Consider the following 19,306-nt stretch of genomic DNA (forward strand, 5'->3'; position numbering starts at 1 on the left):
TTTATCAAAAAGCCTTCACCTATGATTTTGGCCCTTATATACTTTAATGTTATAGTATCTCCCTGTAACTTTACCTGTTTTATTTATCATGGGTTCACTTTCACTACACCTATATCTAACTGTTCTCTCACATGTTTAGGTGTCTTCTCTTTGTATGGAGTAAAAGTAGCTGCTGACACGCCACTTTCTTCTTCGATTCCTTTGCGAATATAAGTTTTTACCTGTGTACAATGCCGACCAGTAAGTGTTATCTCGTTTTTATAATGCTTTCAAAGCTATCAAGTTTATTCCTACTTTCATATTATCACACACCTACTATATATCTGCAAAAGCTATGTACATTCTTAAATTTCTTTCGTACAGCTCTCTAAAGTGATTTTAAATTTTATTTTGGAGCCAAATTGATTTTCTGAGAATGTGGCGCCAACTGTTCGAGGACGAAGGAGGTTCTTATTGGGTGGTGAAGTTTTTCGGTAATTTTCGCTTTTACAGACATTCTTAATTTTGCGTATGGGCATTATAAGGCTTCTCTCAAAATCACCTGGCAGTTTTCCGTGTTCATGTACGCTACAGTTAAGAGCATATAACAGGACTTTGATATCCATTCCAGACACATAGAGAAGTTAGGACAGAATATTGTCGATTCCTAGGGTACCTAGTTGCTCATGTTTTTTTGGAGCTACTACAAATTCTGATTTTAAAATGAATATAACGAAGTCTTGGGCTGGTAGACAGAAGGACATTGCATATATGTAAAACGTAATTTAACTTCTCATTTGAAGTATCCCCTTATCATCTAAAGAGGATTTTCTAGACACTGGTTATGAACAGGAACTGGTAATTTATTGAACGAAAATTAGATCTTGCAATTGAGAACTTAACCTTTCAAATTATTAATGTCATATGAAACGCTGTTTTAGCGTACATCAGCTCAAAATAATATCAGGAAGGAAAGGTGCACTATGTGATCAAAAGTATCCCGACACCTGGCTGAAAATGACAAGTTCGTACTGCCCTCCACCGGTAATGTTGGAATTCAATGTTGTGGCGTTGGCCCACCCTTTGCCGTGATGACAGCTTCTTCTCCCGCAGGCATACGTTCAATCAGGTCCTGTAAGATTTCTTGAGGAATGGCGGCCCATTCTTCACGAAGTGCTACACTGTGCAGAGGTATCTATAATGTTCGGTAAGGCCTTGCACAAAGACGGCGTTCCAAAACATTCCGAAAGTGTTCTATAGGGTTCAGGTCAGGACTCTGTGCAAGCCAGTCCATTACAGGGATGTTATTGCCGTGTAACCTTTCGCCATAGGCCGTGCATTATGAACAGGTGCTTGATCGTGTTGAAAGATGCAATTGCAATCCCCGAATTGCTCTACAACAGTGGGAAGCAAGAAGATGCTTAAAACATCAATGTAGGCCTGTGGTGTGATAGTGCCACGCAAAACGACGATGGGTTTAAGTCCCTTCCATGAAAAACACGACCACACCATAACATCATCGCCTCCGACTTTTACTGTTGGCACTACACACGCTGGCAGATGATGTCCACCGGGGATTCGCCATACACACACCCCGCCATCGGATCGCCACATTGTGTATCGTGATTCGTTACTCTACACAACGTTCTTCTTCTGTTCAATCGTCCAATGTTTACGCTCCTTACACCAAGCGAGGCGTCGTTTGGCATTTACCGGCGTGATGTGTGGCTTATGAGCAGCCGCTCGACCACGAAATCCCAGTTTTCTCACCTCTTGCCGAACTGTCATAGTACTTGCAGTGGATCCTGATGCAGTTTGGAATTCCTGTGTTATGGGTTGGATAGATGTCTGCCTATTACACATTACGACCCTTTTCAACTGTCGGCGGTCTCTGTCAGTCAACAGACGACATCAGCCTGTACGCAATCGTTCTGTATGTGTCCTTTTACGTTTCCACTTCACTATCACATCAGAAACAGTGGACCTAGGGATGTTTAGGAGTGTGGAAATCTCGCGTACAGACGTAAGACACAAGTGACACCCAATATATTCAATAACCTTACCACATTCAAAGCCCATGAGTTCTGCGGAGCGCCCCATTCTGCTCTCTCACGATGTCTAATGACTATTGAGGTCGCTGATATGGAGTACCTGGCAGTAGGTGGTGGCACAATGCACCTAATATGAGAAACGTATGTTTTTGGGGGTATCCGTATACTTTTGATCACATTTTGCAGTATTGACATGTGTAAGAAGTGCTGAAAACTGGTTGCAGTCTGATTATGTTGCTACCCCGAGTTAATGGTTCCTAGAAACGCACCCGACACTCTATTAGCCCGTCGTTGACCCTGTGTAACTGGCAACAAAGAGGAGTATCAGTCAGGAGCAGAGCAATACAGTTTCCTGCAGTACAATATTGTTGTTCCTTTAAATAAATGGAAATATCAGGATGATACCTCGTTGAATAAAGAACTGCCACTTTGTGAAATATCTCCTGGGCAAATAACTGTAGAAGGAAATTAAGGATGTGAGATTTGCACCACATCTGTGGCTTGTTTTGCAGACGAAATGTGCTGAAGCAATAGAAAATTGTTGAAGTGGTTTAATTAAAGACTAGATTACCACTCGCTGTTTCTCCCACGCAGACTGTATGGTGTGCACAGATATTTCTTTCTTTAATCGAATTTTTATATTGTTCACAAATTTCTAGACGTTCTAAACATTTCGCGCAAATTAAGGCCACCGAAGCGTGGTCTTTTCTGAACATACTTCTGCCAAAAAGATCATTCTGGTAGCTGAAGTCCAAGTTCTTTTGTTAATCATGCGTTTTACGTTCTTGTGGTGATATTGGCATAGGAACTTTCATTCTGTAATACATATGTATTTATATCTAATCGAGAATTGAAATACCATTTTCATAGACTTGACTCTACAGTTTTTAATGTAATATTTCCTTGACATTTTCCATCCCCCATTTCACCCCTTGAGGGGTTCAGTTTCCAAACAAAGTGAAACACGTAATGTATATATTTCTGACATAGAAGGCAAATACAAATTTCCGTAGATTTAGCTTTTAATATACTTTCGTAATGAAATAATTCCATTAAACTTTTCACCCTGTGTCGCACTCCCCTAGACCTTGAACTTCCAGAAACACTGAAACACTTTTTTTTAAGTCAAATACCAATTTCCACAGATTTTTTTTAATGTTTCATTAGTTCTTCAACATGATTTATTTTCAAATAAACTTTCACCCACTGTTTTAGCCCCTTAGTGGCTCAATTTCCAAAAATTCTCAAAGTATTATTTATTTCTGACTGAAAAACCACATACCAATTTTCGTAGTTCTAGCTTCAAAATTGACACAAGCCTTTAATGCCGAGTATCGCGAATTCGCGTCATACCAGTGCTCTACTAATAAATGGAAGGTTAACTGTTATTTAATAGCACTGCCGCTAGATGCTGATTCTTCATGAATCTTACAAGGCTTCTGACATGTGTCGTATTCTTGGCCACATCTAAAGCACCACAGTTTTTGTTTATTACATTTCATTTAGAAAGGTATTAAGGAGTTGCCAATGACCCATTTTCAAAAAACGCTTTATCCCCCATTTCACCGCCTTAGGGGTGGAATTCCGAAAAATACCTTCTTAAACGACGCCTACAATTTAAGACCAACACGCTCTCCAAATTTCAACTTTCTATCCTTAGCGGATTGGGCTGGGTGATGATCAGTCTGTGAGTGATTCAGTCATTGGCCTTCATACACTGAAGAGCCAAAGAAAGCCTAACATCGTGTAGTGCCCGAGCAAGCACGCAGAAGTGTCGCAGCATGAAGTGTCATGGACTCGACTAATTGTTGAAGTAGTGCTGGAGCGAACTGGCACCATGAATCCTGCAGAGCTGTGCATAAATAACTAAGAATACGAGCGAGTGCGATCTCTTATGAACAGCACGTTACAAGGCATCCCAGATACGCTCAATAATGTTCATGTATGGGGAGTTTGGTCGCCAGCGGAAGTGTTCAAACACAGAAGAGTGTTCCTCGAGCCACTCTGTAGCAATTGTGGACATGTGGGTGTCGCATTGTCCTGCTGGAATTTCGCTAGTCCGTCGGAATGCACAATGGATATTAATGGATGCAGGTGATGAGACAGTATGTTTACATACATGTCACCTGTCAGAGTCGTACCTAGACATATCAGGGGGCAACTGCACACACACGAACAGAGAGCCTCCACCAGCTTGAACAGTCCGCTGCTAACATGCAGGGTCCATAGATTCATGAGGTTGTCTCCATACCGGCACACGTCCATCTGCTCGATACAGTTTGAAACGAGACTCGTCCGACCAGGCAACATGTTTCCAGTCATCATCAGTAGAATGTTAAGGTTGGCGGGCCCAGGCGAGGTATAAAGCTTTGTTTCGAGCAGTTATCGAGGGTACACGTGTGGGCTTTCGGCTCCAAAAGCCCACATCGATGATGTTTCGTTGAATCGTTCACACGCAGACACTTCTTCATGGCCCAGCATTGAAATCTGTAGCAATTTACTGAAGGGTTGGGCTTCCGTCACGTTGAATGATCTCATGAGTTGTCATTGGTTCTGTTATTGCAGGATCTTCTTCCAGCCGCAGTGTTGTCAGGGATTTGGTGTTTATACCGGATTTCTGATACTTGTGGTACACTCGCGAGATAGTCGTACCGGAAAATCCCCACTTCTTTGCTACCTCGGATATGCTGTGTCCCATGGCTCGTGCGCCGACTATAGCACCACGTTCAAACTCAGTTGGTAAACGGTCTAACAACTGCGGCCGACACTTGTTGTCTTAGGCAGGCGTTGCCGACCACAGCATTGTATTCTGCTTGTTTATATCTCTGTATTTGAAAATGCGTGCCTATACCTGCATCTTTCGCTCTTCAATGTACATTGAGATTTGCAGCTGTTCACCTATTTCATTATTTCGAGAGAGAAAGCATATTCTTGCGACCCACATGAAATGTAAAATATTCGCAATAGTTACTTGATGCAAATCTGCATAGGGCTCAAGTAAGTAAACAGAGTGTTCTATGGGGGCAGAAGGATCTTAGTGACACTGTGTGTTTAAGGACAGTCCACAGTGGAACCAGAAACGGAGGCTAAGGAGACCCCAACTGTGGGTCTGAGCGCCCTGCTGGACGCCGGGGAGGGCGCCGTGGTGACCCTGGTGGCCGGCGACGCGCGTCTTGCAGCGCACAGGGCTGTCCTGGCTTCCAGGAGCCCTGTGTTCGAAGCCATGTTCCGCCACGACCCGCTGGAGGCCAGCAATGGTCAGGTCGCAGTCCAGGACGTGGAGGGCCCAGTGCTGCGCCAGCTGCTGGCCTACCTGTATACACTCCAGGCCCCCCGGCTGCCCAGCATGTCTGCACAACTGCTGGCCGCCGCTGATAAGTACGGCGTGTCGGCCCTGAAGGCAGAGTGCGAGCTGCAGCTGGCTGCACAGCTCTCCGTCGGGACAGCGGCGGCCACGGCTGCTCTCGCGGTCAGGCACTCCTCTGACAGCCTCAAGCAGGCGGCCATTAAATTCATAAGGGCTCACTTGGTGCAGGTGATTTTCACACCGGGCTGGGCTGATGCACTGCGCTCCCAGCCTCAAGACATGGCTGATGTGTATCGCCTGCTCTTGGAGACGCCAATGGAAACCAGGTAAGCATAGGCCACTCTTCTGTGCTGTCCACTTCCATATGTGTGTGTGTGTGTGTGTGTGTGTGTGTGTGTGTGTGTGTGTGTGTGTGTGTGTAAATTTACCAGCCTACATTGTTTGCCACTGAGTTTCCTTAGACGTGTCTGTCGTGTATCATCAATGGCCATCTATTTTGTGTCCCATTAGGCTAGTGTTAACTAGTTCATGCAAGTAGCCTTGTTGTCTCTGATGCTGCTGACAGTGAGGTACCTATAAATGGCGACATGCTGTAAATTGGGAACATAAAGATGAGAAGCATGTGCGTCACGTATTATTTGCAATGGGAACTCTTTACGACGCTGCACTAAGGTTCAATAAGGCCAGAAACGTATTATAATTTCCCGACTGTCGTGTTACTGTGCTGTGAATACTCATCTGTAGAAAAGTTAGTTGTAACAAAGCAGACAGAGGAAGTAATCGCTATTCCCACATCAGTACTACAGCTTCTTTTTCACTTTCTAGATACATGTGTGCAATATGTGTGCAAATTCCATAGCATCGTTAGTTTATTCCTCCAAGCAATACGTCGACGTTAGGAATAACTTTTCAGAAGTAAATTAGGCTCCAAGAAGATGTGTGTTGTTCTCAGTTGGAGCATGTGTGGAATACATCTATTATAGCAGGTGACGTGAGCACATGTGCACCAGGTTGCAGCTGCTTGCTCCTCGCAGATCCTGTGAACACCCCACAAGGCAAAAAAGAACTAGCCCTCACAACAACAAGGCAGCCTCAGTCAGCTGCACATGACGCAGGGCCTTTCATCCCCAAAATGTGTACTGTACTTTGGAACACTCCAGTCTATTGCATGCACAGGAGAGAACATTACCAGTCAAGACGCTGTACTTGCTTCTTGGAGGAGCAGGTCAAATCTCTGCCCACCCATCTTGCCTGAAAATCTCTACAGTGTTATTCATTTCTGTCCAGTCTACTCTGCAGTGGTTCCATCTACTGAGACCTTCGCTATCCCACCTACTGCTGTTACTAATTCATCTCTAACAACGACAATACTGATGGGATGGGGGCCTATCGATACAACTGTCCTTTGTTGCATACTCTATCACAATACAAGTATTTCCTACAAGTGTAGTGCCTAATAATTCCCACATATCTCCTTTGTCTTTCTTATATGCTTAAATATTTATGCAGTATTGGATACACTGGAATTCCTGCCTGATTTACTTCTCATTTATTTCTATCTCTCTCTCTCTCTTTCTTTCTATATATATAAAGGTTTTAAAAAAAAGTTGTAATTCCAATTTGTTTGTTCAGAGGAAGAAATCCAACGATACCACACAAAACCTGTCACCCCACCCCATGTGTGGATGGTGGAAAGCAACTTAGAAAGCTTCAGTGGGAACCCTCGCTTTTTATTTTTACGATTCAACAGCTAAATCTACAAACATTTTGTCTGAAGCATTTTCTTCCTTCCGCCAAAGATGGAACTGTGATCCCCACCTCCATGCTGTGAGATTACAGGAGGCAATATTTCATAACTTCTAATTGGGAACCCAATTCGCATCATTGTATTCCTTCAACTTATAGAAAAGCGGGTTACTCGACATGACACTGTGGTCATGTAGCGAACTATGACATATCATAACAGGCAGTGTCTGTGACCAGATCTTAAATATCATTTGGACATCGAACAGATATTGGCTCTAAGCATTACAACACTTACACAGTGTTTATTGCCCTCACACCTACCTATCATTTGGTGCACGCTGGTGCAAGTGGACGACGAATGTTCGATGATTTATGGAGCATGTAGGAGTCTGCTGATGCCTTCTATGCCCGTTTAGATACCTCTCACATGTGCCTCTTTCTGTACAAACTGTTGCTTGGTATGGTAATATACCAGTATGGGGAGCTCGGCAAAAGTGGTGGATACGGTGATTAGATCAGTGGTAAGTTATGCATCTTACTGGAGCTACTACCATTGTTGGCAATGTGTTGACCACTGTTATTTGTGTGCTGTCAATTTCCCATCAGTACCATCTGCAGGAAACTGCCCTCTGGCCCCCATGTGAAGACACTCTCCTGAGCAGTATCTCTTTGTGCAGCGCGCCAGCTGTTGGAGACAGTGACAGCGGGGCCACCCCCACCACTGAGCCACACAGCGACCACGGCGGGACCCCTGCCACAGCCGCACCACCCACCACTCAACGCCCAGCCGCTCCACCTGATGGCAATGCCCTCTCTCACCTGCGGTGAGTTCTGTCACTACAGACGCACATCTTCCACATCCACAGTGTTGCTTATGGTGGCACTAACCAAATGCTGTGGAAAAAAATTGAATTTAGCAGTATTGCATTTTTATGTTTTAAATGAAGCAGAGCTTGTGATTGTTAACAGCAAACTTATTGTTTCAGTTGATTTCTACAACCCTCATAGCATACATGTACTGAATTGCACTAAGTTTCGAGAGTGGATGTCATTCCATTGATGCTCCACATACTTTTCTCGATTCACCGTGTATGCAGACTGCCCCTAAACATTTTACAATTGAGTGAATGTTTTCTGTGTTCAATTTTAAAAGAATATTATCTCCTTATTTGTTTTATATTATGCAACATTTGTAAAACAATTGGGCTTTCAAGAGACATTGATAATCTGCTACCTACACACCTCACCGTGGGTTACTAAAGTACCAATGGAAGCTACGGTATTACTTACCAGTAGCCAAAGAGGTCTTGATCCAGAACACATTGAGGAACAATGTGTTGACACATGTGGAAGCTCATTAAAATTAATTGTCAGGATTTAAATCTCTTAGTGCACAGTGGTACAGCTTTGTATAATGTGATACATAACTGGAGTATATAGTTTTTTGAAAGGCAAGTAACACATGGCGAGGCAGAAATGACGCCTTGTCTGGTGCCAGTCAGCTGTGTGCAAGTCAAGTGACACGCTTTCAGTAGCGCCTGTGGTGCAAGGACATAGATGTCCCTTTACTTTTGTGTCACGTCATCCACTTCTCCTAGCAGTGTCAACCACACAGACGTACTTGTCTGTGTCAACCACACAGACGTACTTGTCTTCGTCCTATATCTACAGCGTGATGCGATGCACAGTACATTCAACTTTTAACACAATCCTTGTACCAGAGCAGATCTAGCCCCAGCGCCCATGATTTCTCACGCTACATGGGCTATGCTGACCATTTTCTAGGCCATCATTATTATCAGAAAGTCATGCTGACGACTTGTCACAACATAATATCTCTGGTTTAATTTAACATTTCCTGTTCTATTTTCCCATATATTCTTATTCTGGATTCATTTTGGTGTCTTTCTAGTAGACAACAGCTTCGAATAACACAGAGAGCTATCTAGCATCCATACTTACCACTGTGCCTCCAACAGCATGGTCCCTAACGCCTGAACTACATTTAATGGCTATTGCCATTAGCTTGGGCGTAGCCCCCTATTAGGAGCTAACATACATCCACAAGCGACAACATAAGCAAGCCCCTACAAATTAGGAACACTGACTAGATATGCCAGCTGCTATTAAAGCAGGCTAGAGCAGGGAAGCTGACAAGCTCACACACTGACGCGCAAACAAACCGCCAACTCTACCCTACACTCTGAATACGATATATAACCTATTGGACACCAAACGATGATGAACCTAACTGTTACAGATATGCTGACGCTCACCGAGAAGCCAACACTGGCACCCCACTGCAGACGCCGAGTAACACCACTGCACAACGTCAAAGGTATGCACCTGTATGATACCCATTACTAACAAAGTCTACCCTTGCGTGAGCTATACAGTCAGCAACAAAACGGCTACTGCTCTTACAACCCACCCCAACTATCGCAGTGGTGTTTCGCCTTGGCTCTTGCCTAGGGACCTTTTGCCCACTTCCCCTCAAACCGCTACTCTTCTTTCAACTTTAGACCCAATCCTTCTCCAGAGTCCGCAGCTCGTGGTCTCGCGGTAGTGTTCTCTTTTCCCTACCATGGGGTCCCGGGTTCAATTGCCGGAGGGGTCATGGATTTTCACCTGCCTCGAGATGACTGGGTGTTGTTGTGTCGTCTTCATAATCATCATTCATCCCCATTACCGTCAGAGGAGGGCAATGGCAAACTACCTCCGCTAGGACCTTGCCTGGTACAGTGGTGTGGGTCTCCTGCATCGTCCCCCACGCTCTGTCAAGGAGAATGCGACTTCATCATCATCATCACCATCTCTCTAGATGAGGGCGTTAATCATAACAGACATACACAGACATCGCAGTACCCACATTCTGCGAGACATCACTTAGTGAAAAGTGACCAATATGCAGAGATGGCAGTAGTCCTTTCGTGTTGGGCATCATGTCAGTGTGGGTGAGGAAGGGCTTCAATCTATTTCTGATTTAAATTTCTGTACGGTTGTTATCGATATGTATTCAGAGTCATGCCCAATATTTGTCACATCACTCCAGCATAACTCTTTGCTCCTGTATATAATTTTGAGTCGTGCTTTTTTTTTTTTTTTTTTTACGAAGTGTTGATCAGTGTGCTAAGCTCCTAGTATTGGGTTTTCATGAAGAGCAGTGATAAATTAGGTCAATGGTAATTCATTCATCTTAGAGGACCTATTACTGTCGTTGTTACTGTGTGTTATATGATTTGTGTATGGCCGATCCATCAGAAGTAGTAATCTGCTGTCTGACCTCCACATGAAAACACTTTGCCACGTCAGTCTCTCTGTGGGGGCACGCAAGCCACTGGAGACAGTGGGGAATCCCCAGCCACTCCCCTTCACCACGACCACAGCGACTATTTCTGGACTCTTGCCTCAGCTGCACTGTCCACGGCTCCCCGCCTCTCTCCCACACCTTGTAACGCCACCACGTCTGTCCTGCAGTAAGTTCTCTGCGCACATTTTCTACATTCACATTATAACTTACGGGGGCATTCAGCAAGTGTTATGGACCAAAAACGGAATATCACTTTAATGGATTTTTCAATAAAGCTGAGGTTAAGACTGTTGACAGCAAACTTGCTCACAGACGGAATCTTTCACTTTGAGACAGAGTGTACACTCAAATGAAACTTCCTGGCACATGTAAATGGTGCCTGGACCAGGAATCGCACCAGGGACCTTAGCCTTTTGGAGGCAACTGCTCTACCAACTGATGATCCCCCGCATAATACTTCCACTAGCACATCTCATAAATTCCAAATCACACAGAAGTTTTCCTGCGATGGTTGGTAGAATCGTTCTCCTGGTAGAAAGGTTATTGTGGAGAAGTGGCTTAGCCACAGCCTGTGAGTGTGTTTCCTTTCTTAGCCAAGCGGTCTAGGGCGCTGCAGTCATGGACTGTGCGACTGGTCCCAGTGGAGGCTCGAGTCCTCCCTCGGGCATGGGTGTGTGTGTGTGTGTGTGTGTGTGTGTGTGTGTGTGTGTGTGTGTGTGTGTGTGTGTGTGATTTTAGGATAATTCAGGTTGAGTAGTACATAAGCTTAGAGACTGATGACCTTAGCAGTTAAGTCCCATAAGATTTCACACACATTTGAACATTTTTTTTCCTTTTTTCTGGCAATGCTGGTTCTGCAAATTTCGCAGCAGAACTTTTGAGAAGTTTGGAAAGTAGGGCATTAAAGGATGTAAAGCTATGAGGGCGGGTCCAAAGTCGCGTTCGGGTAGAGCACATGCACTGTTGGTAGAGCACATGAATGGGAAGGCTATAGTCCCAGTTTACAGTTCCAATTGTAATCTTACCTTCCCACATTAAATTTTCTAGTCTCTTCATTAGTTTAAAAAGCTTAGAGAGGCGTAAGATATAAAAAAAACCTTTTTTACTTACTTCATTTTCTCGTTGTTGGCTGCACGCCTAGGAGATTAATCTTGAGGCTGTAAGTCCTTTAACTCAGTGGGTTCCTGTTGATCTGATAACTGATGAAGTAATTTCTCTTTCTGTGACATTTTTCTTTGCTTTTCGCATTCTTTTATGTCACTTCCATAAAAACAATAATTACGGTGTTAATGCCAAAATTAAAACATGTCTGATTCCATCAGAGGCATGCCCACTATTCCTAACATTCTGCAGTACTAACTATAATCCAAAGAGTTTACAAAGTAAAAGAGAATACAAACTTTCTTGACAAAAGAAGAAGCTTGATCAAGTTATATCATTTTTTTATAAGTGAGTCCAGAGACCAATTTAATAATTAGAATTAGATTGTGCAATTAATAATATGAATTTTAAGTATGCCAGATGTTTCGTAATTTCAAATATTTCTAAAAGAAGAGTAATTTTAACTGAACATATATATCGATTGTAATAAATTAATTTCTTTTTTATACATTTTAGCCTGAAATGTAATGGATCATAGACAAAATAAAATGAAATTCATTTACTTAAACAGCTGAGATAATGTTCACCTATACAAGAATCGAAAGTATACCTGGTATCGACTATTTCTATTAAAAAAGGGTAATGTTGAGGAGGATGTCCTATTGCACGATCCAGAACAGTTTTAATCCACCCCAGCAAACTTTTTGTTTCAGTCGATCTCTACCTCCTTTACATTAGCGAGTTCATTTTGGCGGCTGAATGTCATACCTTCAATTCTACACTTATCATTCTCGACTCACCACATGTCCATACTGCCTTTAAACATTTCATAGCTGGTCAATTCTTTTGTGATGTTTACATTTAGAAGAATAATATCACCTCTGTTCTTTTAGATTATGCAGAATTTCGAAACCGATCTTGCTTTCAAGAGACAGTGACCATCTGCTGCCTACACACTTTTCCGTGGGGCACTAAGACAGCAATATAAAAAAAATTGTTACAGCCGGCACCTCTTTTACTTGACAATGGTGGCGGAAGTAGTCATGGTGGGGAACTCATGGAAATTTAAAAATTTGACACATCCAGAACCCGATTAAAATTAATTGTTGGTTCTTATATATCTACTTATTTTCTACTATAGGATACATAAAATTGTTCTCAGTTGTCTTGGAAATCAAGTAATGAGCAGTGGAATGGAAATGTCTTGGTTGGCGTCTTTCAAGAAGCTCTCACAGCACACGGACATAGATACCCTTGCTTTCTGTGTCACGCCATCTGCTTCCCCTACTGGTAAAAACCACACAACAGCCACTCTGTTTGTCCCGTGTCGAAAGCGCAGCAGCATATCCAGGGCCCGTGATGTTTGAAATTGTCACCATGCTGGTCCCAGAACAGTACAGGCAGTTGGCGCTTGTGTATTCTAATGGCACGTATGTTTCAATTGGCGCGAGTCCCTGTGGATGTCGAGGCACACTCCTGTCGGTTACGGTTTTTAGTGTCACAAATAGCCCCAGGAGCAAATGGCCTTGCTGCAGTGGCAACACCAGTTCTCAACAGATCACCGAAATTAAGCGCTGTCGGGCTGGGCTAGCACTTGTATGGGTGACCATCTGGTCTGCCGAGTGCTATTGGCAAGTGGGGTACACTCAGCCCTTGTGAGGCAAACTGAGGAGCTACTTGATTGAGTAGCGGCTCTGGTCTTGGAAACCGTCATACAATCAGAAGAGTGGTGTACTGACCACATGCCACTCCATATCCCCATCCAGTGACGCCAATGGGCTGAGGATGACACGGCGGCGGGTCGGAACCGTTGGGTCTTCATGGCCTGTTTGGGAGGGGTTTAGTTTAGTTTTTGATAGCCCCAGGAAGTAACATCACACATGTTAACGCCTTCTTACATCATATCACTGGTTTCATTTATCGTTTTTAATTGTATTTTCCATATTTTTGTATGTTCGATTTATTTTCATGCCTTCTTTCTGCAGACAGCTGGAATGGAATAACTCAAAGAGCTCTTTAGCCTCCCCATTTACTGTTCTCTATATCCTACAGACCAGTGGCTGATGCCCAGGCACGATAATTGAACTATATGTAGTACATAAAGTGTTGTTGCCTTTGAAATTTATGAGTGATTGTTGTTATGTATTCTAAATCTGCCTACCAGTCATTGTCACATCAGTCCAGCATAACTGTCGACTCTTGTATGTACCTTTCATCTCTGCTTTATTTCGGTGCACGCGGTCGATTCAGATGCCAGGCTATTGCTTTGGGGAACTCTGGAGAAGCATAGTGTAAACTGATTAGAGCAATGGTAAGTCATGTATCTTAGCTGAACCACTGTTTTTGTCGGCAATGTGTATCCCATTATTTGTGTGTGTGTGTGTGTGTGTGTGTGTGTGTGTGTGTGTGTGTGTGTGTGTGTGTGTGCACAATTCCTCAGTACTACTGTCTGTGGTAAGCTGTCCTCCAGCCTCCAGGTGAAATACTATCCTAACCATTGCCTCTCTGTGCAGACTGCCAGCAACTGCAGACGGCAGGACCACCCCCGCTACTGAGCTGCACAGCAACCGTGGCTGGACTTCGGTCACAGCTGCACCACCCACGACTCTGCACTCCACACTCTGGCCTGATGGCAGCACCGCCTCTACTCTGCAGTGAGTTCCATTACTACATGTGCTCTTTTTCCACATCCATAGTACAGCGTGCAGCGGCATAAGTTAGAAAAGCAAATATCGTTTTATTGTACACACATCAAAAAAAGTTTTGCATCAGCTCGGTTCCGAGATTTCCAGAATCTGTGCAGTCAATTAGAATATAGATCAACATAGGCACCATTTCCGCCCTTTTTATTGCTCATGAAAACCACACATTGCATGTTATACCACCATACAGCGAGACCTTCAGAGATGGTGGTCCAGACCGCTGTACACACCAATACCTCTAATACCCAGTAGCACGTCCTCTTGCATTGATGCATGCCTGTATTCGACTTGACATACTATCCAAAAGTTCATCAACGCACTGATCATCAACATTGTCTGTCTCCTCACCAGCGATTCGGCGTAGATCCATCAGAGTGGTTAGTGGGTCACTTCGTCCATAAATAGCCCTTTTCAGTATATCCCAGGTATGCTCGATAGGGTTCACATCTCGAGAACATGCTGGCCCCTCTAGTTGAGTGATGTCATTATCCTGAAGGAAGCCATTCACAGGATGTGCAAGATGGCGGCGCGAGTTGTCGTCCACAAAGACGAATGCCTCGCCAATACACTGTCAATGTGGTTGCACTATTGATGAAAGGATGACATTCACGTATCGTACAGCCACTACGGGGCCATCCATGAGCACCAGCTGCATACGTCGGCCCCACATGATGCCACCCCAAAACAGAAGGGAACCTCCGCCTTGCTGCACTCGCTGGACAGTGTGTCTAACATGTTCAGCCTGACCGGGTTGCCTCCAAACACTTCTCTGACAGTTGTTTGGTTGAAGGCATATGCAGCACTCATCGTTGAAGAGAACATAATGCCAATCCTGAGCAGTCCATTCGGCACGTTGTTGGGCTCATCTGTACCTCGCTGCATTGTGTCATGGTTGCAAGGATGGACCTCGCCATGGAGCTTATGTGCACAGTTTGAGTCGTAACAAGATGTTCTGTAGCTGCACGAAAAGCATTATTCAACATGGTGGCGTTATTGTCAGGGTTCTTCCGAGCCATAATCCGTAAGTAGCGGTCATCCACTGCAGTAGTAGCCCTTGGCCACCCTGAGTGAGGCATATCATCGACACTTCATGTCTCTCTGTATCTCCTCCATTTTCAAACAACATCGTTTCGGTTCTCTCTGAGATACCTGGACACTTCCATTCTTGAGAGCCCTTCCTGGCACAAAGTAATAATAGAGATGCGATCGAACCGCGCTATTGTTTTTCTAGGTGTGGTTGAACTACAGGCAACACAAGCCATGTACCTCCTTCCTGGTGGAATGACTGGAACTGATGGGCTGTTGTATTTACATCTTAGGGCAGGTTTAGTGACATCTCTGAACAGTCAAAGGGACTGTGCCTGTGATACAATATCCACAGTCAACGTCTATCTTCAGGAGTTCTGGGCACTGGGGTGGTGCAAAACTTTTTTTTGTGTGTGTATTTGGTAATATCCTCATAACGTACCTTGTTATTCACCAGCAGAGCTCCCCTTGTCTGCATCTGAATCTCACACTTATTCGTACACCCACTAGCTTGCTCCTGCCTGACCATAAACCTGTAGCTGCAGTTAGAGCTTCAGCCTCATGTACTTATCTCTACGCTGCACTGCAAGACAATAATGGCTGTGGTTGCAACAGGAAATGTCGAGATGTACTACTCAAGATGACGAGAACGATGAGAGCATACACCACACTTCGAAGATGCCTGCAGAGTGTGACTATAGTGATGTGCACAGCCATTATCCTCTGTAGATCTGACACGTGCTTCCAAGTTCCGTGGAGCCGAATATCTTGAACATCAGTCAATGTCAGTTGTTAGTGTTAGAACTCTAACCAAAGATGTACTGTCTTTGACAAAGTACGAAAGGAGAACACTTAAGTTACACCTCTGAGGTAAAATATTTAACTAACACATCTCACTCGCTCCACCAAAATCGTCCAAAGTTCCATTTAAGTACCATGCTACTTAATTGTGTGTTTTAAGTAAATCTAAGTTCATGAATCTCTTGTCGAGCCTTGTTCAATAGTCTGGGTTTTCTAAGATTGGCCTCTCAATATACAAACACTTTGCTGTCGTTTCTTGTTGACAATATCACCTTATTCCCAAGAATTAGCAGTTTGCACTCAGTTAATACAAGGCAGAAATCCGATCTCCATTTGGGTCGCAATTCCTTAACTCTTTTGTAGAAAGATGTATAATATACTGCTGCATCCATTTTCAGTGAGCTACCACAAGAATTCAAAAATCTTAGTAATAATCCACAAGCTTTCAAATCTAAACTGAAGTTTTTTCTCATGCGTCACTCCTTCTATTCTGTCGATAAGTCCTTGAAAAATTAAGCTGATCCCTGTGTTATGTTGTTGATTGCATTTACATGAACTTATGACTTGTCTTTTTTTGGGTTCATAAACACTTTATATTGTCTGCTATCACTTTTATGTTGTACTTTCATGTACTGACACGTTCCTTGACCTTTGAGACTGGCTCCTTAATTTGGTACTACGAAACTAGATGTGTAAAATAAAAAAAATTAAAGAAGTTTCTCCTGGTCACAGTGTTAAACAGAATACACTCACTCCTTTGGATTAAACACTGACCTAAGACACTTTCCTGCATTTACTTTAATTATGAAACTTGAGAGATTAGCTCAGTCAAAGTTCGATCAAATCACTGCACTATTTGGAACCAGTCCAAACAGAAATTAGTTCTCACTTCACTATTCAATTCAGAACACACAACTGGAGGACACTTTTCAATGAATTACTTTAGTTTAAAATTTAAGTTGCGAGCACAACACATACTGAAAACTCTTTATCTTTTTGAAGTTGGTAGAAATTCCATTATACACACTGCATCAATTCAGAGTAAACACTACTTGACAATTAACACTATCTTAAGGGTTTTTCCCATTCAGTTGTTGCCAGTTTGAGATCGTCAGGTTAGTGCACCCATTGTCTGATTTTATGTATTCAGTAGCAAGTGAAAGTTTATCTATAGTCAGAGTCTACTTTCAGAACAGTCAGAACTTGGATTTATCATTGTCATTTTCTGTGAACTACACGATTTTGAAATTTTTAGAGTGTGTCGAGACGAAGTTCGATTTGTGTACCAGACTTCTTTGACACTGACTGTGATTTCATTAGCATGAGAAAAATTACCAGCAGTCACTACTGTACAACTTCAGAAACATGTCAGCTTCCATTTCTTACTGTGTTAAACCTCCATTCTTGCCAATTAACACGAATGGAAAATATCTAATTTCTGTTGAAAGAATGGTCGATCTGATTACAACACATATCCAGTGTTTCGAGATACGATTTAATCACTACTGAAACTTCTGGGCACCTCACTGCCACTCATAAATATACTGTAAAACTTAGTAAACCAATCCTTTCGATCATTAGAGGTTAATTCGCTGTGTTTAGCTCACAACTATGAGTCTTCATTACACAACATACTCTAAGTAATCAAAAGCACATGAACACCTCCAAAAACATACGTTTTTCACAGTATGTGGAATGTGCTGAGACTTACTGCCAGGTACTCCCTATCCGCGACCTCAGCAGTCATTAGACATCGTGAGAGAGCAGAATGGGGCGCTGTGCGGAACTTCGAACGTGGTCAGGTGATTGGGCGTCACTTGCGTCATACGTCTGTACGCGAGATTTCCACACTCCTAAACATCCCTAGGTCCACTGTTTCCGATGTGATAGTGAAGTGGAAACGGCAAGGGACACGGACAGCACAAAAGTGTATAGGCTGACTTCTTCTGTTGACTGACAGAGACCGCCGACAGTTGAAGAGGATCTTAAAGTGTCATAGGCAGACATCTATCCAGACCATCACACAAGAATTCCGAACTGCATCAGGATCCACCAAGTACTATGACAGTTAGGCGGGAGGTGAGAAAACTTGGATTTCATGGTCGAGCGGCTGCTCATAAACCACAAATCACACTGGCAATCCCAAACGACGCCTCGCTTGGTGTAAGGAGCGTAAAAACTGGATGATTGATCAGTGGAAAAACTTGTGTGGACTGACAAATCACGGTACACAATGTGGTGATCCAATGGCAGGGTGTGAGTATGGCGAATGCCCGGTGAACATCATCTGCCAGCGTGTGTAGTGCCAACAGTAAAATTCGGAGGTGGTGGTGTTACGGTGTGGTCGTGTTTTTCATCGAGGGGGCTTGCACCCTTTGTTTTGCGTGGCGCTATCCCGCCACAGGCCTACATTGATGTTTTACGCAAATTCTTGATTCCCTCTGTTGAGGAGCAATTTGGGGATGGAAATTGCATCTGTCAACACGATCGAGCACCTGTTCATAATGCACGGCCTGTGGCGGAGTGGTTACACACAATAACACCCCTATAGTGGAATGGCCTGCACAGTCCTGACCTGAATCCTTCAGAACACCTTTGGGATGTTTTCGAACCTCTCCTCAGTGGAGCACTCCGTGAAGAATGGGCTGTCATTCCCCAAGAAACCTTGCAGCACTGGATTGAACGTATGCCTGCTAGAGTGGAAGCTGTCATCAAGGCTAAGGGTGGGCCATCACCGTATTGAATGCCAGCATTACCGATGGAGGGTGCCTCGAACTTGTAAGTCATTTTCAGCCTTGTGTCCGGATGCTATTGATCACATAGTGTACATGACGAATAAGGAGCGACGTGGAGGACTTTCGTCCGCGACGAAGAAAATGACTAAATGCAGTTCGTAGAAATTCTACATCCCACAGCTTTTTGATATTACAGTATGTTCCTGCGCATTAAACGACTCGACGGAAATGCACAACTACATCTGCCGCCATCTTCTAGTGCGACTTTTACTTTTAAAAGTATACTATCTATAATTTCTTATACGTTAAACACCACTTGTAATCCAAGTCAAGATATGAAGAGATCATGTTTATCCGCTACGTGTCCAGTTTCTCGTGGAGAAAAATATTTGCCGCGCGGTTTGAGGCGCTAAGTCACGGAATGCATGGCATCTCCCTCCGGAAGTTCGGCGAGTCCTCCCTCGGGCATGGATGTATATATTGTTCTTGGCATAAGTTAGCTTAAGTTGTGTGTCAGTCTAGGGACAGATGATATCAGCAGTTTGGTC

The 19,306-nt window shown here is 43.6% G+C and overlaps 1 protein-coding gene across 3 annotated transcripts in view; it reads left to right on the forward strand.

Moving 5' to 3' along the window:
- Positions 1–19,306, forward strand: part of LOC124554075 (mucin-17-like) — a 113,857-nt gene that overhangs the window by 68,593 nt on the left and 25,958 nt on the right. For 2 of the 3 annotated variants that reach the window (XM_047128125.1, XM_047128124.1), the window contains 4 exons: positions 5,087–5,663; positions 7,761–7,907; positions 9,344–9,421; positions 14,008–14,148. In XM_047128125.1, coding sequence (XP_046984081.1) covers positions 5,087–5,663; positions 7,761–7,907; positions 9,344–9,421; positions 14,008–14,148 — 943 coding nt within the window. The remainder of the gene's footprint in view (positions 1–5,086; positions 5,664–7,760; positions 7,908–9,343; positions 9,422–14,007; positions 14,149–19,306) is intronic. The other variant, XM_047128126.1, reaches the window with a different exon arrangement.

The sequence above is a fragment of the Schistocerca americana genome, chromosome 11, assembly GCF_021461395.2.
Source record: "Schistocerca americana isolate TAMUIC-IGC-003095 chromosome 11, iqSchAmer2.1, whole genome shotgun sequence".
Taxonomy (NCBI): domain Eukaryota; kingdom Metazoa; phylum Arthropoda; class Insecta; order Orthoptera; family Acrididae; genus Schistocerca; species Schistocerca americana.